The sequence below is a fragment of the Oncorhynchus mykiss genome, chromosome 12, assembly GCF_057628025.1.
Source record: "Oncorhynchus mykiss isolate SJ-2025 chromosome 12, ASM5762802v1, whole genome shotgun sequence".
NCBI classification, from domain to species: domain Eukaryota; kingdom Metazoa; phylum Chordata; class Actinopteri; order Salmoniformes; family Salmonidae; genus Oncorhynchus; species Oncorhynchus mykiss.
In genome coordinates, this window is record NC_143033.1 from 77,479,126 (window position 1) to 77,501,972 (window position 22,847).

General features: G+C 41.9%; 1 protein-coding gene and 1 pseudogene across 2 annotated transcripts; both read right to left on the reverse strand.

Moving 5' to 3' along the window:
- Positions 1-2,531: 2,531 nt before the first annotated feature.
- LOC149979379 (P2Y purinoceptor 11-like) lies at positions 2,532-5,441 on the reverse strand. The gene is made up of 2 exons (XM_090193433.1): positions 5,330-5,441; positions 2,532-4,720 (listed from the first exon to the last, which is right to left on the reverse strand). Exon 2 carries the CDS (start codon positions 4,630-4,632, stop codon positions 3,685-3,687), a length of 948 nt encoding a protein of 315 aa, XP_090049559.1. The 5' UTR covers positions 4,633-4,720; positions 5,330-5,441; the 3' UTR covers positions 2,532-3,684.
- Positions 5,442-6,034: 593 nt separating this feature from the next.
- LOC110538422 (suppressor of SWI4 1 homolog) lies at positions 6,035-10,704 on the reverse strand (annotated as a pseudogene). Its single transcript, XR_016485281.1, has 12 exons — positions 10,495-10,704; positions 10,037-10,207; positions 9,731-9,832; positions 9,121-9,170; positions 8,764-8,935; positions 8,492-8,568; positions 8,156-8,263; positions 7,781-7,916; positions 7,395-7,473; positions 7,071-7,200; positions 6,827-6,988; positions 6,035-6,706 (listed from the first exon to the last, which is right to left on the reverse strand). The product of XR_016485281.1 is annotated as a suppressor of SWI4 1 homolog (transcript).
- Positions 10,705-22,847: the final 12,143 nt, after the last annotated feature.

Sequence of the window (22,847 nt, forward strand, 5' to 3'; positions counted from 1 at the left end):
AATTAAGACACTCCTGACTCAGGTGATGGAGTATCAAACTCCATCTCCCCTGACAAAGGAACCTCGCTCAGTTGGAGGGATATTTCTCTCTCCCTGGGCAAGGCTAGGAATATCTGGGCCTTTGTTTGTGATATTCCTACTGGTATTTGGGGTGTCCCTGGGCACTTTCACCTGGTTAATAGAACAACTATCACACCCTACCACATCACGTACACTTACCCAGTCCCCTATCCCTGACACCGTCCCTAACATCACTCACTCCAATCACTCCCGTCCCAAACGCAGAATTACACCTACAAACCAACAATGCACTCCATACAAGGTTAGAAGCACCACCTTATTGCCTAGTTTCGCTGCATAATAGAGGGGGTTTTTGTTTTCGTCATCTCCTCCTTCTCGGTTCTACTATAGTTTTCACGTCTTAAAAGACGTGAAGAGGGGGACTCAAAAAATGGGGTTTCTACCAAAGTGTTTGGTTGCTCCATATTCTATTTCTATATAGTTTTCACGTCTAATAGATGTGAAGAGGGGGATTTGTCATATGTACACATATTCATATACATAGCTCATATATCAAGCACATATATTAAGCCGCCTGACTCAAGTCATTGCACGCACCCCTGTCCAAACAGGAAGTACCCTACCCCCAGCCATAAACTGCCCCTCTCAGTTCTCCCTACCTCACGATCCCCTGACACACAAATACCTTATTGCATAAACACACACACTCCATCCCCCCTCTACTGGTCAGGTGCCCAGAGCAGAAGATTCTGCTGTGCACCATTGGGGCTCCTGCTCTGGCTGGAGCAGGTCCGCCTCCAACCCTTCGGGACCATTCAGAAGGCGACACGACAAGACTCCACCTACATTATTCTATGTATAAAAACTGTTGTAACCTTTGTCTAAGCCCTTTTTCAGCTAACTCCATTTGAGCTATATGAATCAGGTCAGTGCACGTTAAAACTGCAGGACAAGATATCTTTTGACTCAATAAACTGCCTTTTTGTTACAACTGAAATCCACTCTGTCCAGCGTCCATGATTTGGTCTCACTCTCCTGTAAGTTAATCATCAACATCAGCAATATGGTCATAGTGAAAACAACAGAGAAGCTGAAGGTCTGCATCAACCCAAAGCATCTGAACCAAGCACTGAAACGATCCCTCTACATCATGCCGGCACTATAGGATGTCCTCAACAAGCTTCCCAAGGCCAGGATTTTCACCTTGGTGGATGCCCGAGATGCATTCCTTCAATGCAAGCTGGATGAAGAAAGCAGCTTCATGACTAACTTCTGGACCCCCTGGGGTCGGAAACGCTGGCTCAAGCTCCCGTTTGGTGTCTCAGTGGCGCCTGAGATATACCAACGTAAGCAGCACGAGTTACTGGCTGGGCTCAAGGGCATTGAACCCATCGCCGATGATGTCCTGATCGTAGGCTGTGGTGACACAGACGAAGAAGCAGAACGCGACCACGATGTGAAGCTCCTGGCACTGATGGAGCGCTGCCGATCAGTTAAGCTTGGCCTTGGCCTGAAGAAGCTGCAGTTCAAGGTGAAAGACGTCCACTTCCATGGCCACATTCTCTCAGCAAAAGGCCTGAAGCCGGACCCAGACAAGGTCAGAGCGATCCTCGACATGCCAAACCCATCTGATGCAAAAGGAATGCAGCGTCTCATCGGTTTTGCAAACTATCTTGCAAAGTTCATGCCACACCTATCAGCAGTCTGTGAGCCTCTGCGCCGGTTGCTAGACAAAGACACACCATGGTACTGGCTACCCAAGCACGAGGCTGCAGTGCAGGAGATGAAATCTCTGGCTTTATCCATGCCAGTGTTGCGCTACTACGACGTCACAAAGCCTGTCACAGTCCAGAGCGACTCCATCCAAAGGGGACTTGGATGCTGCCTTATGCAGGAAGGCCAGCCCATTGCGTTTGCCTCGAGAGCGCTCACCCCCACCGAACAGAACTATGCACAATTTGAGAAAGAGTGCCTCAGCATAATCTTCCCCTGCCAGAGATTCCATCACTACTTATATGGTCGAGAGCTGGTCACTGCTGAAACTGACCACAAACCACTCATTGCCATATTCAGTAAACCTCTCCTCAATGCGCCCAAGAGGCTTCAAAGCTATTTACCTGTGAATAAATTCATGAAATGGAAAATCGATTAAACTATTGACGAAATATTGATGCATAATTGAACTTGCAACTATATGCTACCAGCACTTCCACAAGTGAGCCACCCTGACGCGGCAATTTACCGTGTGCTAGTGTACACAAGCTATTACTTTTTATCATTCATCTCCCCTTTCCCCGCCATTTTTTATCTACTCAAGCTCACCCTATTCCTCCCTCTCTATTAGACATCCTCTGCCACTCTTTTTTCTCTCCGTTATTCCTCCGTATTCCAAGTATACATCACATTATGATAATACTGCACTTCTCCTGACATGCATCTTGTTCCTGCCCTCTCAAGGGACGCCATTTAACCGGCTGTCACAATCTCTTTTTAATAAAAAAAAAAATGTATTTATTATAAATGTATTTTATTCATAATACAAAAATCAACTTACATTGCTACATCCAACATGTCTAGCAAACCAAACACAGGTATTAACAATGCTCAAACATATAAAAAATATCAATACAAATAAAATACAAAAAATAAACAATTTAAGTGCAATTATATTCACTCTGAAAATATCTTATTATAATGAGTCATGAAGATGTTATTCTTTTTGTTATTCACTAGGGTTAGTGTTTTAATAAGATAATTAAATCAGAAAAATTGGTAATTTTGGTATATAATTTTTGTTTGTGTATAAAGTATTTGGCAACAAGAATAAAACATTTTTACAATCATTTCAGTGGTTTTGTTATCATTGCAATAGTAACATATTATATATTGTATGTTACATTATAGGCAGTGTTCATAATGGTAAATAGGTACTTAATACTTAAATAGGTTTTCCCAAAATTCTGACACAAATTTACATTCAAAGAACAAGTGGGACAGATTCTCACCTTCTTTTTCACAGAAAACGCAGATATCATCAATAGCCACAAATGTGGAAATCATAGAATTACATGGATATGTCTTACGCAAAATGTTGAAGTGCACTTCCTTAACTTTGTTTGGTATACAGTATTTGTAAGGCTGTCACAATCGCTGTTCAATCAGCACAACCCATCGTGATATAGCGATCAACAGTGCATCCCACTTGTAAAGCAGCTGCTTCCTCCTGATGTTCTTCTTTATCAATAGCTACCGCGACTATTTTCTTTTTCAATCAAGCGCGTTCTTCCAACCACCACCCACTGTCTCCTAGGGCACACAATGGTTGTTATAATAACTTTTTATCCAGTGCTTTTGGTGTTAATATATTTATCATCATGTGAAAACTGTAAGTTATTATGTTGTAGTGTAGCTACATGTCAAATAGTTATTTTGAATATGTTCAATTTCTATTATCTGATACTGTAATAATGAATATAGAAGAGGGCATAGTTTAGACATCATGAAAAGAAACATGACCATCAAAAACATCTTACATCAGAACATTGGAAAGAAGTGCATATAGCTGCAGTTATTTACAGATAAGTCATCAACTATGTGTAGCACTGGCTTATCAGAAACACCATAAGTGCAAGCATCCAAAGAGCCGCGAGAGCATCATTTTGTTCATGTATTATTCATTGTCATATCTGCTGAGCTCCTTCCACAGCAGGCGACTCGGATGTTACCAAACACAGCCATGTAGAGCAGTGGATGGATGCACATGTTCAGTGTAGCCAGTCCCTTGGACACCTGGTAGGCCTTGCACACCCAGTCGCAGACAGAGCCAAGTTCGTCAACCTTCTGGTAGAAATAGTAGCTCTGGAGGAGGTGATAAGGCACAAAGGAAATGGCATACAGCACAACCACTGCAAACACCATCAGGGCCACCTTCCGTTTCTCCAGGGAGGTTATATTCACATTCCTCCACACCACCCTCAACACTGCACAGTATGATGCAAATGTGACCAGGAAGGGAATAAAACACCCAGCCACAGACAGAAATACTTTGTAAAACAAGTGAGTGTATGCAACTGCAACTGCATCACTGTTGGTGCAATAGGAGTAGGATACACAACGGGTTTTGTTGATTCCCTCTGGACATGTGGAGGCAAACTTCAGCACAGGAGAGGAGATGGCTGTCACAAAGATCCAGATGACGACACTGGCAGCCTTGGCTTTGGCTGGGTTCACATGGTTCTGGCTGAAGAAGGGGTACACAATGGCCACATAGCGGTTCACACTGATACACATGATGAAGTAGATACTGACATACAGGTTGCAGGTGAAGAGGAAGCGTTCTATCTTACAGACCGCCACCCCAAACAGCCAGTTCTTGTCCTGCATGTAGTAGACTATGAGCAGGGGCAGGGTGAGGACATAGAGCAGGTCACTGATGGCCAGGTTACAGGACAGCACCACACCAGTGTGCCAGTTGTTCCTCTCCCTGGTCGCCAAGAGTCTCAGGGCAAACAGGTTACCAACCAACGCCACGCAGAACTCAACACCGTACATTGAAGGCAATAACTGCACTTGGAACTTGTCACCATGACAAGAAGAGTTGTAATCCATCATGTTTGTGTATTGATTTCTGTGGGAGATTAGAAAATAGGAGGGGAAAAGGCTGTGCAAACGGGCTCCCAATAGTGGTATTTGTTCATCTCTGTGGAAGAAAAAGGATAAATATATTCATTATATTCTGAAGTGGAGAACCATTCTTTTATGCAGTTCATCCTGATCCCCTAACGGGAACTTTGCACTGTGCCAGCCAATACATCAGTCATAACAGTTCATAACGTCAATCAGTATCATTCTGTCGCAATACATGTAATAAATTGCTAGTATTAGTAGTGGTTTAAGATACCTTCAGAGCTGTTGTCTTATCAGAAATATACATCTGTGGTCAAAAATAAATAAAAACACACTGCAGTTCTCCATACTAATGTTGTGCAATGGATAGCAAATAATAATCTAAAAAACCATGGACCAAGGTTGTGTAAATCTTAAACCAACAGAATGTCTGTCCAAAACACCCCATGGAGCCTAAAACAAGTTCCATATAGTTTCTCTCTAAGAAAAGCCACAAGACCGTTTCTGATGTTACTTCTCCAGGCTATTCAACAGACACAAACACCAGAAGTATGCACCAGTATTCAAAAACAGGTGGTCAATTATAAACGGTCCACATTTACTCCATTTCTGTCCTTACACTTTACAGATATTTAAATGTATAATGGCAATGACCTCAGAATAAAGTCAGATTAGTACTTACTCATTGACAGACAGATAAGGCTACATTTCCTGGGGTAGACGTTCAGAGACCAGTAGAACTTCCCATGATAGGTTAGTTACATGTACAAAGATTTAAAGCAGTCACTTCCTTTTCTGACCTTCCATCCAACCAAATCAACCCATTTGTAGGCATTTTCAAGAAATGTGACCAACACTGCATGCCCCTTGTTCTATTTGTAGCACAGTACCAAATGAAAAGGTGACAACTCTATGGAACGCCATTTGGACAGCTTATTTTACCTCGGAAGAACAGAAGGTGAGTGAACGCCTGTCATCAGTGCCTGAGAATTGGGCGGAGTCCAAACAAACTTTATGTAAATGTAGATCAGTGACAAAAATCTATGACTCATAGCATGCGTATCGGTGAATCGATGTAACATATGAATTACGAGTGAGTGTAATCAATGTGTAATAACACCGTAAAAAAAATAATGAACGTGTTAAATTATGTGACGTGGAGTCATATTCAGGTCGATTGGTCAAGAAGCTTTTTGACACAAGTCAAACAGTGTTATTTTATGTGTATCTTTTTGACACGCAAAGACCCAAACGGCGTTCCATACTCAAGTCTCGTGTGCATCAGCCTCGGCTCCAGTTTACGGTCACGATTTGAAGTGAAAGCTTGTGGCAGAGGCTACATGAGTCGGCCCCAAGATAAAAAGGCTACACACAACTGAGCTGTACCTTGTATTCAGCTATTTATTTGCCAATGCTTATATTTTTTATCAACATGTTCACAAGGCACAAAATTACATCATTGCATTTTCATCCAGTCCTCCAGCTGACTTGTTGCGATACCAAGGTCCTTTCATGAAGGAATACATTCCTCTGTTCATGTTGATCAGAAACTGCAGTGACCACAAGCGTGAGTCCATACTGCCACCTGATGTTTTACCAGGGTAGAGCGCTCAGCACGCATCAATCCAGGGTTATGAAGCTCAGCTCTTCCCCTTCCTCTGTTTGAAGCCCTCCTTCGCCCCTCTAGGACCCTTCTTGAAACCACCAGGACGAGGTTTGCCCTTAAACTTAGAACCCCTATCACCCCCAAATTTACTGCCTCCCTCAAACTTCCCTCCAAATCTTTTATCCCCGTCACCAAATGTCTTTCCTCCCAACCTTTTGCCCCCTGGTGACATCTTTCCAAAAGATTTGCCCCCATCACCAAATCTCTTTCCCTCTTTCCTGTCCACGTCACCACCCATTCGGTCTCTGGGTTTCCCTCTCAGACCAGACCTATGAGGTGACTTGGAACCATATTTGTTTTTCCTGTCGTCGCCAGAGAACGGTTTCCTCTTCTTGAAGGTTCCTGCTGAGGACCTTTCAAGGCTTTGCCTCCTCTTGGCTGCAGGGAACATATCTAGATGGGAGGGAGAAAAATAAATATAGAAGGTGATTTTGTCTGCCAAAGTAGCACAAAAATATAGTACAACAAAACACAAACTATTGAGACTTGGTTCAGTACTGAAAGAGTACATACCATCATCTGGCTCCTCCCCTACAGCCTGTCTGTAGTACTCTGCCTCGTCGTCAGATTCAACAACCGGGGGGCCTGTTATCCTGGTTCCCGGGATCCTCCACTTCAGGGTCATGCTCTTCCTCCTCCTGGCGCTTCCTCTTGATGCCTGCCATGCTTCTTTTCCTGACATTACAGAAACAAACATCACCGTTCCACTCCAACTCAGGTAGAATGAATAGCAGTTACAATGTGCTATAACACTCACTTGTTCTCCTCCCGTAACGCTTTCTTTTGGGCAACATCCTGCTCTTGTTTTTTCTTCCGTTCCTGCTTTTCTTTCATCTGCGCCTCTTTTCGGACCAGGATCTCCTGAAGCTCTTCCTCAGTCTTGGCGACTATCAGAAAATACATTGAGGGCCTGTATCAGCATTTTACCATGACCAATCAACAGAAACAACCATTCTCAGTGGATGTGTCAGTAAGCGTTTACATTTTTGTTGTTGAAATATCACAGGTAATCGTCGTTATCTTTTCATCATGTACATTCCATGGACAGCTAAATAAACAGGAAACTGACAGGTGTACTTACTGACTGCATGGTAGAGAATGTTCCCCTCTCCCATTCCCTCCTCAATCTTCACCAGCTGCATGGTGATGCGTGAGCCTATCTGAAGAAAAAACAAACTGATGCTGTAAAACCCTACCAGAAACGGCTGACAATGTCACATCAGTAGGATCAACCGCTGAAGACACCATGGTGATAAATGTCAGGATGTGTCAGTAAGCGTTTACTTTTGTGAAATATCACAGGTAATCATAGATATCTTTTCATCATGTACATCCCATGGACAGAAAATGACAAGACAAACTGATGCTATAAACCTAGCATTTATAGTCACTGCCAACACAGGAGCAGACAATTCTATAGAAACACTGGTTACAATGTAATATCAGTAAGATCAGCCACTAAGTCACCATGGTAATCGCCTCAGTCAGTCTCACAGCGCCCTGTTGAGACGCCATGTTACCACGCCCGGAGTAGATCTGTGGCAGTTCCGTTATGTTGTGATCTCCATCTTGCTCTGCTTCACTTTCTGAAAGATTAGCTCCTCTGAAAGAAAGTTAGCAGGGTAAGAGAACACATAACAGCTGGCCAAATCAGAATGACTTTGTAGGTAGATCACTTCACAGCCAGCATAGACAAGGTAGTATCACCCAAATAACATTGTGAAACAGCTCAAATTCATCAAAGCAATATTGACAACCCAAACACATGCAGATAGACCAGATAGATCAAATACAGCAGGAGATACTCTGCAGTCTGATAGGACTGACAGACAGGGCTCTTACTTCATCAGCAGCTCACTGATGTCCTCAAACTTGCTCATGTTGGGGAACTTTTCCTGCATCAGCTTCTTCACTCCTCTACTCATGCCCACAGGGACTACTTTCAGGCCGCTGCAGAGGGGGATAGGGAAAAGGACAAGGATGAGTGTGGACTGAACTATTTAGTCAGCTACTGGGGGGCGATTCTGCATGATGGGTGCATCAGTGCGTTTACTTTGAATATACATCACTAAACAGTCAAATCACAATCTGTCATCCTCTGAGCCCAAGCAGTCTTCCTATAGAGTAACCAAGCCACCTTGAATTAAAACAAGTGCACAAAACATCTTGTATACGTACTAATGGCGAAATTCAATTTCTTGAGACACTGGATCGTAGTTCAGCAAAGTACATCTCTTTATGGCGTTGACGGCTACCTACAAAAAGCAAACCGGTTAAAATGCATACTAATCTGATTCTCATCAATATAATAAGAGGATAAAAAGATTGTGGGATATCAGAAAGCGTTTACTTTTGAGTGATCGTCACAGATAATCAGAAGACTGTACTATCATCATATTTCACAAATCCCCAATAAAGCAAAAATCCAGGTACTGGTGCCTTTGACATACCTTGTGCACATTGATGGAAGGGAACATGTTTTGGAACATGGTGGCCATAAGTTTGACATGCATGCCCTCCGAGCCAAAGTTATTGAGGACCAGCAGTGGATGATGTGTGAACTGCTGTTCATGCATTCTGTGCCTCTTCAGTGACAAGACCACATCTTTAATAAGGGAGTACCTAAAACGATTAAAAACATATTCAGGAAAAGCAATTGAAGCCCAAACCCCTATATTTGCTTGTTTCTAGTATTGGGGCTCATCAGTGCGTTTACTTTGAACATATATCACCGAACAGTCACGTCAAAATCTGTCATCCTTTGAGCCCATCTCTTCCAGTAAGTCATATGGGTTTGTGTACTCACTTTGGTCACCCGGAAATGGAGCATAGGGCCTTTAGGCAGCCGAGCAAGCCCCTGGAAAGAGAAAAAAATTACTCATACACTTGCTCATTTGCCATTAGGATCTAGTAAACAGCCCAACTGTAGATACTGATGCATCAGTGATAAAACATCTTAATCATGAATTCAGATATTCTCATAACTCATCATCTGCACCAGCAATTGGAATAACTAAGGAGGTGGCTAACACAGCATATACTTCATTGATCAATAGCGATAAATCATAAAGCTATTCCCTTTGCCTGCCTTTGAAAAGGCCAAGGGTTTAGAGCAGCTGCAGTGTCTACTGTTAAAGCCCCTCGTGGTACAGTAACGCTTAAAGCCCCTCGTGGTACAGTAACGCAACAGGTGTTGGAAAATAAACTGTTTACGCCAAACAAAACCCTTTAAGGGTAAAAATATATATAACAAAACATACTTTTTGACAAGAAAAATATGAGTTTCTACTTTACAAAATCAAGTATGTTACTCCCTGTTTAATTTGCTTCAGTTTGGTTCTTAAACAGTAAATGGTTCTTAAACAGTACAACGGTTTCAATAATGAATACACCCCTTGTGTTTGCAGACTTATTTACCATGTTGACACTGCTGGGCGTCTTGGTGAAGATCATGAAGTGTGTCACTCCCAGTGGCCCTGCTACAGCCACAAAGTCCTTCAGCACATTCTTCTTCCTCACCTGTCAATCACAAGCAGGGAAGACCTCAAATGCAATCCATTATGAGCCAAGACACACTTCCATGTATAAACTCAGAACAGTGGTTGAAAGTTTTATAAAAATGAACACGTATATTAAGTAACAAATGTGGCATGCAGTAACGTCACTTTGATTCAAGTCAGTTATAAATACCAGCTTTGAGTTTCATGACATGAACAAACGGACCTTAAGGGATTCTGCAGTGAAGGGCTCCACGACGCGCCGCATGTTCTCCACTAGCTGACCGACATTCTTGACAACTTGGCCACCGTGAAACACCAAGGAGTGAGGGACCGCACCGAACACCTCTTCCGCCACATGGTTCGCACTCAAACGTGACTTCTTCTGGTTTTTGGTCTGAAATTGAATTAACACGTTCGTTTAAATGGCCACGATACTTCGCTCTGTTACGAGCTAACGCCGTTGTGGATGTAATCAGTTACACATATTTTAATCATTGTTCAGATATTCTCATAAAAACATCATTTTCATCCACCTAACTACACATGCAGATGAGACAATATTAAATATAGTTACCAGTAACTTTATTCAGTTTACAATAATCGTGTCAATAACTAGATAGCTAACGTTATTTAGAAAGCTTTAGCTAGCTAACGTTAGCCAACATCTACTTAACCGCTTACCTTTGACTTTCCCATAATAGCAGTTTAACAAAACAATATAATAGAGTCAATAATATAAAACGTCGCTAATGAACCTAACTATCTGAATGTAAAAAGCGAGCAAGCTTCTTTATGCCTCTCCGAGTCCTCCATTTCAATCAGATACTGCTCTTCAACCACGTGGACCTCACTGCGCCGGCGCGTTGTGTGTCACATTGAAAAACGTTCGTCTTATTCAAATGCCTAACCAAACTTTTGTCAAACCTAAAAATTTGAAGAACATTTGCAATATGAAGTCCAAAAGGTAAAACTTCATTATTACAGTGTAATTACATGTAACAGGTAGTGTAGTTAATTGTAATAACTCATAGTTACACTGTAATAACATGTAACTGGTGGTAATTTCATTCTGTAATTACAGAGGTGTAACAACAAATGCTTGTTACCATGTTTGTTACAAAGGGGCAAGTTTCCACTAAATTCAACAATTTAGTGTTTCAATTCACCAATTTAGTATTTAGTTTCTTCTCAGCTGCATCTGATTCAGTAATAACTGTCACAAGGTCGTAATTATTGTGGACAGATGCTGGGTGTCCGAGATTATACTAATTACCAACCTGTCAATCCACACCCTTCGAAATCTCCAAATCAAATGTTATTGGTCACATACACATGTTTAGCAGATGTTATTGCGGGTGTAAGAAATGCTTGTTTCTAGCTCCAACAGTGCAGTAATATCTAACAATTCATAACAATACACACAAACCTAAAAGTAAAATAATGGAATTAAGGAATATATTAATATTAGGACGAGCAATGTCTGAGTGGCATAGACTAAAATACAGTAGAATAGAATGTAGTATATACATATGAGAGGAGTAAAGCAAAACTATGTAAACATTATTAAAGTGACTTGTGTTCCATTATTAAAGTGGCCAGTGATTTCAAGTCTATGTATAACTGGGTGGAAGCAGCAAAGTGATGGCTATTTAACAGTCTGATGGCGTTGAGATAGAAGCTGCTCCACTCAATGTTGTTGCTAGCACTTGCCCCCAAAGTGTACCATCTGGGTTAACTAAGACCCAGATGCAGACGGTATGAGTCTCAGAGTTTATTATAGTACAAGGGGCAGGCAAAAGGTAGGTCAAGGCAGGCAAACAGTCATAATCCAAATCAGAGTCAGGCAGGTACACAACGGCAGGTTCAGGACGGCAGGCAGGATCAGGAAAGGCAGAAAGGGCAGAACTGGGGAGACTAGGAAAAACAAAAACTAGAGCATGGGAATATGCGGTTAGGATTTGACGGGACAAGACAAACTGGCAACAGACAAACAGAAAACGCAGGTATAAATACACAGAAGATAATGGGGACAAATGGGAGACACCTGGTGGATGGTGGAGACAAGCACAAGACAGGTGAAACAGATCATGGCGTGACAGTTATATATAAGTTAACCTCACTGACTGGGGTCTACCATATGGGTGTCATCCCAGATTATAATACAAAAATAATGTATAATTAATGTTTATGCTAGCCATTATGAAAACCTGAATCTCCTTGCCATCCAAGTAAGAAGATAACTGGTTGCATCACTGCCTGGTACGGCAATTGCGGAGGGTAGTGCGTGCGGCCCAGTACATCACTGGGGAGAAGCTGCCCACCATCCAGGACCTCTACACCAGGCGGTGTCAGAAGAATGCCCTAAAAATAGTCAAAGACCCCAGCCACCTCAGTCATAGACTGTTCTCTCTACTACCGCATGGCAAGCGGTACCTAGTCCCAAGTCTAGGACAAAAGGCTCCTCAACAGTTTTTACACCCAAGCCATAATCAAATGGCTACCTGGACTATTTGCATTGTGTGCCCCCCCCCCCAACACCTCTTTTACGCTGCTGCTACTCTCTGTTTATCATATATGCATAGTAACTTTAACTATACATTCATGTACATACTACCTCAATTGGCCCGACCAACCAGTGCCCCTGCACATTGGCTAACTAGGCTATCTGCATTGTGTCCCGCCACCTGCCACCCACCAACCCCTCTTTTACGCTACTGCTACTCTCTGTTTATCATACAGTGGGGCAAAAAAGTATTTAGTCAGCCACCAATTGTGCAAGTTCTCCCACTTAAAAAGATGAGAGAGGCCTGTAATTTTCATCATAGGTACACTTCAACTATGACGGACAAAATGAGAAAAAAAATCCAGAAAATCACATTGTAGGATTTTTAATGAATTTATTTGCAAATTATGGTGGAAAATAAGTATTTGGTCACCTACAAACAAGCAAGATTTCTGGCTCTCACAGACCTGTAACTTCTTCTTTAAGAGGCTCCTCTGTCCTCTACTCATTACCTGTATTAATGGCACCTGTTTGAACTTGTTATCAGTATAAAAGACACCTGTCCACAACCTCAAACAGTCACACTCCAAACTTCACTATGGCCAAGACCAAAGAGCTGTCAAAGGACACCAGAAACAAAATTGTAGACCTGCACCAGGCTGGGAAGACTGAATCTGCAATAGCTAAGCAGCTTGGTTTGAAGAAATCAACTGTGGGAGCAATTATTAGGAAATGGAAGACAAACAAGACCCCTGATAATCTCCCTCGATCTGGGGCTCCACGCAAGATCTCACCCCGTGGGGTCAAAATGACCACAAGAACGGTGAGCAAAAATCCCAGAACCACACGGGGGGACCTAGTGAATGACCTGCAGAGAGCTGGGACCAAAGTAACAAAGCCTACCATCAGTAACACACTACGCCGCCAGGGACTCAAATCCTGCAGTGCCAGACGTGTCCCCCTGCTTAAGCCAGTACATGTCCAGGCCCATCTGAAGTTTGCTAGAGAGCATTTGGAGGATCCAGAAGACAATTGGGGGAATGTCATATGGTCAGATGAAACCAAAATATAACTTTTTGGTAAAAACTCAACTCGTCGTGTTTGGAGGACAAAGAATGCTGAGTTGCATCCAAAGAACACGATACCTACTGTGAAGCATGGGGGTGGAAACATCATGCTTTGGGGCTGTTTTTCTGCAAAGGGACCAGGACGACTGAAAGAATGAATGGGGCCATGTATCGTGAGATTTTGAGTGAAAACCTCCTTCCATCAGCAAGGGCATTGAAGATGAAACATGGCTGGGTCTTTCAGCATGACAATGATCCCAAACACACCGCCCGGGTAACGAAGGAGTGGCTTCGTAAGAAGCATTTCAAGGTCCTGGAGTGGCCTAGCCAGTCTTCAGATCTCAACCCCATAGAAAATCTTCAGAAGGAGTTGAAAGTCTGTGTTGCCCAGCAACAGCCTCAAAACATCACTGCTCTAGAGGAGATCTGCATGGAGGAATGGGCCAAAATACCAACAACAGTGTGTGAAAACCTTGTGAAGACATTTGACCTCTGTCATTGCCAACAAAGGGTATATAACAAAGTATTGAGATTTTGTTATTGACCAAATATTTATTTTCCACCATAATTTGCAAATAAATTCATTAAAAATCCTACAATGTGATTTTCTGGATTTTGTTTTCTCATTTTGTCTGTCATAGTTGAAGTGTACCTATGATAAATTACAGGCCTCTCTCATCTTTTTAAGTGGGAGAACTTTCACAATTGGTGGCTGACTAAATACTTTTTTGCCCCACTGTATATGCATAGTCACTTTAACCATATCTACATGTACATACTACCTCAATCAGCCCAACTAACCGATGCCTGTATATAGCATCGCTACTGTTTTTTTTCACTGTCTTTTTACTGTTTTTATTTCTTTACTTACCTATTCTTCACCTAATACCTTTTTTGCACTGTTGGTTAGCGCCTGTAAGTAAGCATTTCACTGTAAGGTCTACACCTTTTGTATTCGGCGCACGTGACAAATAAACTTTGTTTTGATTTAACCCCACAAGTACACCACAGAATAACACAATGCAATTACTAGGTGTTAGACAGGATTTAGCTAGCTGAAATGAAGTGTACCTTTTGCAGTGGTGTAAAGTCCTTACGCAAAAATACTTTCAAGTACTACTTAAGTCATTTTTGGGGGTATCTGTACTTTACTTTTTACAACTTTTACTTCACTACATTCCTAAAGGAAATAATGTACTTTTTGGCCCTCCAAATACACCTCCGCTGTCTTCAACCAGGATCTCAGCGATCACTGCCTCATTGCCTGTATCCGCCACGGAGCCGCAGTCAAACGACCACCCCTCATCGCTGTCAAACGCTCCCTAAAACACTTCTGTGAGCAGGCCTTTCTAATCGACCTGGCCCGGGTATCCTGGAAGGACATTGACCTCATCCCGTCAGTTGAGGATGCCTGGTCATTCTTTAAAAGTAACTTCCTCACCATTTTAGATAAGCATGCTCCGTTCAAAAAATGCAGAACTAAGAACAGATACAGCCCTTGGTTCACTCCAGACCTGACTGCCCTCGACCAGCACAAAAACATCCTGTGGCGGACTGCAATAGCATCGAATAGTCCTTGTGATATGCAACTGTTCAGGGAAGTCAGGAACCAATACACGCAGTCAGTCAGGAAAGCTAAGGCCAGCTTCTTCAGGCAGAAGTTTGCATCCTGTAGCTCCAAAAAGTTCTGGGACACTGTGAAGTCCATGGAGAACAAGAGCGCCTCCTCCCAGCTGCCCACTGCACTGAGGCTAGGTAACACGGTCACCACCGATAAATCCATGATTATCGAAAACTTCAATAAGCATTTCTCAACGGCTGGACATGCCTTCCGCCTGGCTACTCCAACCTCGGCCAACAGCTCCGCCCCCCCCCGCAGCTCCTCGCCCAAGCCTCTCCAGGTTCTCCTTTACCCAAATCCAGATAGCAGATGTTCTGAAAGAGCTGCAAAACCTGGACCCGTACAAATCAGCTGGGCTTGACAATCTGGACCCCCCCTGGACAATTTCTGAAACTATCCGCCGCCATTGTCGCAACCCCTATTACCAGCCTGTTCAACCTCTCTTTCATATCGTCTGAGATCCCCAAGGATTGGAAAGCTGCCGCAGTCATCCCCCTCTTCAAAGGGGGAGACACCCTGGACCCAAACTGTTACAGACCTATATCCATCCTGCCCTGCCTATCTAAGGTCTTCGAAAGCCAAGTCAACAAACAGATCACTGACCATCTCGAATCCCACCGTACCTTCTCCGCTGTGCAATCTGGTTTCCGAGCCGGTCACGGGTGCACCTCAGTCACACTCAAGGTACTAAACGATATCATAACCGCCATCGATAAAAGACAGTACTGTGCAGCCGTCTTCATCGACCTTGCCAAGGCTTTCGACTCTGTCAATCACCATATTCTTATCGGCAGACTCAATAGCCTCGGTTTTTCGGATGACTGCCTTGCCTGGTTCACCAATTACTTTGCAGACAGAGTTCAGTGTGTCAAATCGGAGGGCATGCTGTCCGGTCCTCTGGCAGTCTCTATGGGGGTGCCACAGGGTTCAATTCTCGGGCCGACTCTTTTCTCTGTATATATCAATGATGTTGCTCTTGCTGCGGGCGACTCCCTGATCCACCTCTACGCAGACGACACCATTCTATATACATTCGGCCCGTCATTGGACACTGTGCTATCTAACCTCCAAACGAGCTTCAATGCCATACAACACTCCTTCCGCGGCCTCCAACTGCTCTTAAACGCTAGTAAAACCAAATGCATGCTTTTCAACCGATTGCTGCCTGCACCCGCATGCCCAACTAGCATCGCCACCCTGGATGGTTCCGACCTTGAATATGTGGACATCTATAAGTACCTAGGTGTCTGGCTAGACTGCAAACTCTCCTTCCAGACTCATATCAAACATCTCCAATCGAAAATCAAATCAAGAGTTGGCTTTCTATTCCGCAACAAAGCCTCCTTCACTCACGCCGCCAAGCTTACCCTAGTAAAACTGACTATCCTACCGATCCTCGACTTCGGCGATGTCATCTACAAAATGGCTTCCAACACTCTACTCAGAAAACTGGATGCAGTCTATCACAGTGCCATCCGTTTTGTCACTAAAGCACCTTATACCACCCACCACTGCGACTTGTATGCTCTAGTCGGCTGGCCCTCGCTACATATTCGTCGCCAGACCCACTGGCTCCAGGTCATCTACAAGTCCTTGCTAGGTAAAGCTCCGCCTTATCTCAGTTCACTGGTCACGATGGCAACACCCATCCGTAGCACTCGCTCCAGCAGGTGTATCTCACTGATCATCCCTAAAGCCAACACCTCATTTGGCCGCCTTTCGTTTCAGTACTCTGCTGCCTGTGACTGGAACGAACTGCAAAAATCGCTGAAGTTGGAGACTTTTATCTCCCTCACCAACTTCAAACATCAGCTATCTGAGCAGCTAACCGATCGCTGCAGCTGTACATAGTCTATTGGTAAATAGCCCACCCATTTTCACCTACCTCATTCCCATACTGTTTTTATTTATTTACTTTTCTGCTCTTTTGCACACCAATATCTCTACCTGTACATGACCATCTGATCACTTATCACTCCAGTGTTAATCTGCAAAATTGTAATTATTCGCCTACCTCCTCATGCCTTTTGCACACATTGTATATAGACTCCCCCTTTTTTTTCTATTGTGTTATTGACTTGTTAATTGTTTACTCCATGTGTAACTCTGTGTTGTCTGTTCACACTGCTATGCTTTATCTTGGCCAGGTCGCAGTTGCAAATGAGAACTTGTTCTCAACTTTCCTACCTGGTTAAATAAAGGTGAAATAAAAAAACAAATAAATAAAAAAACTCCATACATTTTCCCTGACACCCAAAACTACTCATTACATTTTGAATGCTTAGCAGGACAAGAAAATGGTCACTGATCTGTAACGGATTTCCTCCTCTTCGTCTGAGGAGGAGTAAGGATCGGACCAAAGCGCAGCGTGGTAAGTGTTCATGATGTAATCTTTAATGAAAAGAAACTGAACACTGCAATACAAAACAATAAGGTGAACAAACGAAAACCGAAACAGTACCGTGTGGACCAAACACTCACACGGAAAACAAACACCCACAAACCAAAAGTGAAACCCTGGCTACCTAAGTATGATTCTCAATCAGAGACAACTAACGACACCTACCTCTGATTGAGAACCATACTAGGCCGAACACAAAAACCAACATAGAAAAACAAACATAGACTGCCCACCCCAACTCACGCCCTGACCATACTAAAACAAATAATAAAATAACAGAACTATGGTCAGAACGTGACATGATCAGGCAGAGTCACTAAACACAAATGCTTCAATTGTAATGATGTCTGAGAGTTGGAGTGTGTCCCTGGCTATCCTTAAATAAATAAAAAACAAGAAAATGTTGCCTTGTGGTTTGCTTCATATTTAACTTACAAACTGACTTGTTGGGAAGATGGTTTCCTATGATGGTGCCACGTTGAAAGTCACTGATATCTTCAGTAAGTCCATTCTACTGCCAATGTTTGTCTATGGAGATTGCATGGCAGTGTGCTCGATTTTATGCACCTGTCAGCAACGTTTGTGGCTGAAATAGCCGAATCCACTAATTTAAAGGGGTGTCCACATGCTATTGTATAGTGTATGTGTATGTGACCAATAAAATTTGACTCGATTTGAGTCACCACTAGAATTGTTATTTTCATGTTATTGAGTAGGCCTATATCTTTGTTTAATATAATTAAGCAAATTAGGATTCTAACAATAGAAATCCTTATTATTTTGTAAGAAATGTAAGGTCTTTTTACATGTTGCAATAAAGTTAACTAAAGTAGAAGCTCATCTGTTGTTTGTTGGTATTTTCACTTGGTAATGCGTAATTTGTAATATCGAAATTGCTCATCGGTAACTATAAAGTTACACATCACTTTTAATAGCTACATCCTGTGTAACAATTAGCGACATCCTTGTACTTATGCAGATATTACAGATATAGTTATACTCTGTGGTGTATTAGTGTGTTTATTGTCCCACTTGGATAATGATAACATTGTCAGAATGGGTAATGTACTTTGTAGGTACACAATAATTAAAAGTAAGTACATCTCAAGATACACTTAATTTTAACTGGCTAAATCCTGTGTAACACCTAGTAATTACATTACACTTATACAGATATTACACGTACTCTGCGGAGTAATAGTGTGTTCATTTTTTCACTTGGCTGGTGCTTCCAGAAGCTTTAAAATTACGGCCAGGTTGTCAGGGTGGATGACGTACTGTATAATTACACATTAATTACATAATGTTCCCCTCAAAATCAGTGATGGAAAAAGTACCCAATTGTTATACTTGAGAAAAAGTAAAGATACCTTAATAGAAAAGGACTCAAGTAAAAGTGAAAGTCCCCCAGTAAAATACTACTTGAGTAAAATTATAGAAGTATTTGGTTTTAAATATACTTAAGTATCAAAAGTAAATGTAATTGCTAAAATATATTTAAGTATCAAAAGTAAATGTAATTGCTAAAATATATTTAAGTATCAAAAGTAAAAGTATAAATGATTTCAAATTCCTTATTAAGCAAACAAGACAGCATGATTTTCTTGTTTTTTGTATTTACAGATAGCCAGGGACACACTCCAACACTCAGACATAATTTACAAACTAAGCATTTGTGATTAGTGAGTCTGCCAGATCAGATGCAGTTGGGATGACCAGGGATTTGCTCTTGATAAGTTTGTGAATTGGACCAGTTTCCTGTACTGCTGTCAAGGCTGTGGGTAACTGGTGAAAGGAGACAGACGCAGGAGAGCTGAGATGCGTGGACAAGGTATTTAATTCAAGAAAACACCAGTACAAACACAACACTATGGTGCTGGAAAAATACCGGTACCACGCAATAAACGGGCGTAACAACAAAACCCGGCAACAATATATTAGCCATCAGAATACAGCCTTACAATAAAACAAACACGTACACAAACATGGGGGAAACCAGAGGGTTAAATAATGAACATGTAATGGGGGGAATTGAAACCAGGTGTGTAGAAAACAAAGACAAAACAATTGGAAAATTAAAAGTGGATCGGTGATGGCTAGAAGGCCGGTGACTTCGAACGCCGCCCGAACAATGAGAGGGACCGACTTCGGCGGAAGTCGTGACAACTGCTAAGTATTCAAAATGTAAAGGGAAAGGGGTAATGAGTACTTTTTGGGTGTCAGAAAAAAATTATGGAGTAAAATGTATATTATTTTCTTTAGGAATGTACTGAAGTAAAAGTAAAAGTTGTCCAACATTTAAATAGTAAAGTAAAGTACAGATACCCCCTAAAAACGACTTAAGTAGTACTTTAAAGTATTTTTTACTTACGTACTTTACACCACTGCTCACTACCGAGTCCCAAACTGCCTCTGGAAGCAATTTCAGCACAATAACTGTTCGTCGGGAGCTTCATGAAATGGGTTTTCCTGGCCGAGCAGTCGCACACAGGCCTAAGATCACCATGCGCAATGCCGAGCAACGCATTCTCTGGAGTGATCAATCACGCTTCACCATCTGGCAGTCCGACGGATTAATGTAGGTTTGGTGGATTCAAGGAGAACGCTACCTGCCCCAATGCATAGTGCCATCTGTAAAGTTTGGTTAAGGAGGAATAATGGGGCTGTTTTTCATGGTTTGGGACCGGCCCCTTAGTTCCAGTGAAGGGAAATCTTAATGCTACAGCATACAATTACATTCTAGATGATTCTGTGCTTCCAACTTTGTGGAAACATTTTGGGGGAGGTCTTTTCCAGGCCTAATCGCCCAACATCAGTGCCCAACCTCACTAATGCTCGTGGCTGAATGGAAGCAAGTCCCCGCAGCAATGTTACAACATCTAGTGGAAAGCCCTCCCAGAGGAGTGGAGGCTGTTAAAGCAGCAAAGGGGGGACCAACTCCATATTAATAACCATGATTTTGGAATGATATGTTCAACGAGCAGATGTCCACATACTTTTGGTCATGTAGTGTATTTAGCAGATGTTATTGTGGGTGTAGCGAAATGCTTGTGTTTCTAGCTCCACTAGTGCAGTAATATCTAACAATACACAACAATACACACAAATCTAAAAAGTTAAAGAATGGAGTTAAGAAATATAGAAATATTAGGACGAGCAATGTTGAGTCTGGAGTATAAATATATATATATATATATATGTATATATATATATATATATATATATATATATATATATAGATAGATAGATATACAGTACCAGTCTGGATACAGCTACTCATTAAAGGTTTTTTAAATTTATTTTTACTATTTCCTGCATTGTAGAATAATAGTGAAGACATCAAAACTATGAAATAATCATATACAGTGCCTTGCGAAAGTATTTGGCCCCCTTGAACTTTGCGACCTTTTGCCACATTTTAGGCTTCAAACATAAAGATATAAAACTGTATTTTTTTGTGAAGAATCAACAACAAGTGGGACACAATCATGAAGTGGAACGACATTTATTGGATATTTCAAACTTTTTTAACAAATCAAAAACTGAAAAATTGGGCGTGCAAAATTATTCAGCCCCTTTACTTTCAGTGCAGCAAACTCTCTCCAGAAGTTCAGTGAGGATCTCTGAATGATCCAATGTTGACCTAAATGACTAATGATGATAAATACAATCCACCTGTGTGTAATCAAGTCTCCGTATAAATGCACCTGCACTGTGATAGTCTCAGAGGTCCGTTAAAAGCGCAGAGAGCATCATGAAGAACAAGGAACACACCAGGCATGTCCGAGATACTGTTGTGAAGAAGTTTAAAGCCGGATTTGGATACAAAAAGATTTCCCAAGCTTTAAACTTTAAACATCCCAAGGAGCACTGTGCAAGCGATAATATTGAAATGGAAGGAGTATCAGCCCACTGCAAATCTACCAAGACCTGGCCGTCCCTCTAAACTTTCAGCTCATACAAGGAGAAGACTGATCAGAGATGCAGCCCATGAGAGGCCCATGATCACTCTGGATGAACTGCAGAGATCTACAGCTGAGGTGGAAGATTCTGTCAATAGGACAACAATCAGTCGTATATTGCACAAATCTGGCCTTTATGGAAGAGTGGCAAGAAGAAAGCCATTTCTTAAAGATATCCATAAAAAGTGTCGTTTAAAGTTTGCCACAAGCCACCTGGGAGACACACCAAACATGTGGAAGAAGGTGCTCTGGTCAGATTAAACCAAAATTGAACTTTTTGGCAACAATGCAAAACATTATGTTTGGCGTAAAAGCAACACAGCTCATCACCCTGAACACACCATCCCCACTGTCAAACATGGTGGTGGCAGCATCATGGTTTGGGCCTGCTTTTCTTCAGCAGAGACAGGGAAGATGGTTAAAATTGATGGGAAGATGGATGGAGCCAAATACAGGACCATTCTGGAAGAAAACCTGATGGAGTCTGCAAAAGACCTGAGACTGGGACGGAGATTTGTCTTCCAACAAGACAATGATCCAAAACATAAAGCAAAATCTACAATGGAATGGTTCAAAAATAAACATATCCAGGTGTTAGAATGTCAAAGTCCAGACCTGAATCCAATCGAGAATCTGTGGAAAGAACTGAAAACTGCTGTTCACAAATGCTCTCCATCCAACCTCACTGAGCTCGAACTGTTTTGCAAGGAGGAATGGGAAAAAATGTCAGTCTCTCGATGTGCAAAACTGATAGAGACATACCCCAAGCGACTTACAGCTGTAATCGCAGCAAAAGGTGGCGCTACAAAGTATTAACTTAAGGGGGCTGAATAATTTTGCACGCCCAATTTTTCAGTTTTTGATTTGTTAAAAAAGTTTGAAATATCCAATAAATGTCGTTCCATTTCATGATTGTGTCCCACTTGTTGTTGATTCTTCACAAAAAAATACAGTTTTATATCTTTATGTTTGAAGCCTGAAATGTGGCAAAAGGTCGCAAAGTTCAAGGGGGCCGAATACTTTTGCAAACTATAGTTTTCGCAAGTCGGTTAGGACATCTACTTGTGCTTTTACAGTAATTTTAACAACAATTGTTTACAGACAGATTATTTCACTTATAATTCACTGTATCACAATTCCAGTGGGTCAGAAGTTTACATACACTAAGGTGACTGTGCCTTTAAATAGCTTGGAAAATTCCAGAAAATGATGTCATGACTTTAGAAGCTTCTGATAGGAAAATGGACATAATTTGAGTCAATAGGAGGTGTACCTGTGGATGTATTTTAAGGCCTACCTTAAAACTCAGTGCTTCTTTGCTTGACATCATGGGAAAATCAAAAGAAATCAGTCAAGACCTCAGAAAAACATTTGCTGACCTCCACAAGTCTGGTTTCCAAACACAACTTCCAAACACCTGAAGGTACCACGTTCATCTGTACAAACAATTGTACGCAAGTATAAACACCATGGGACCACG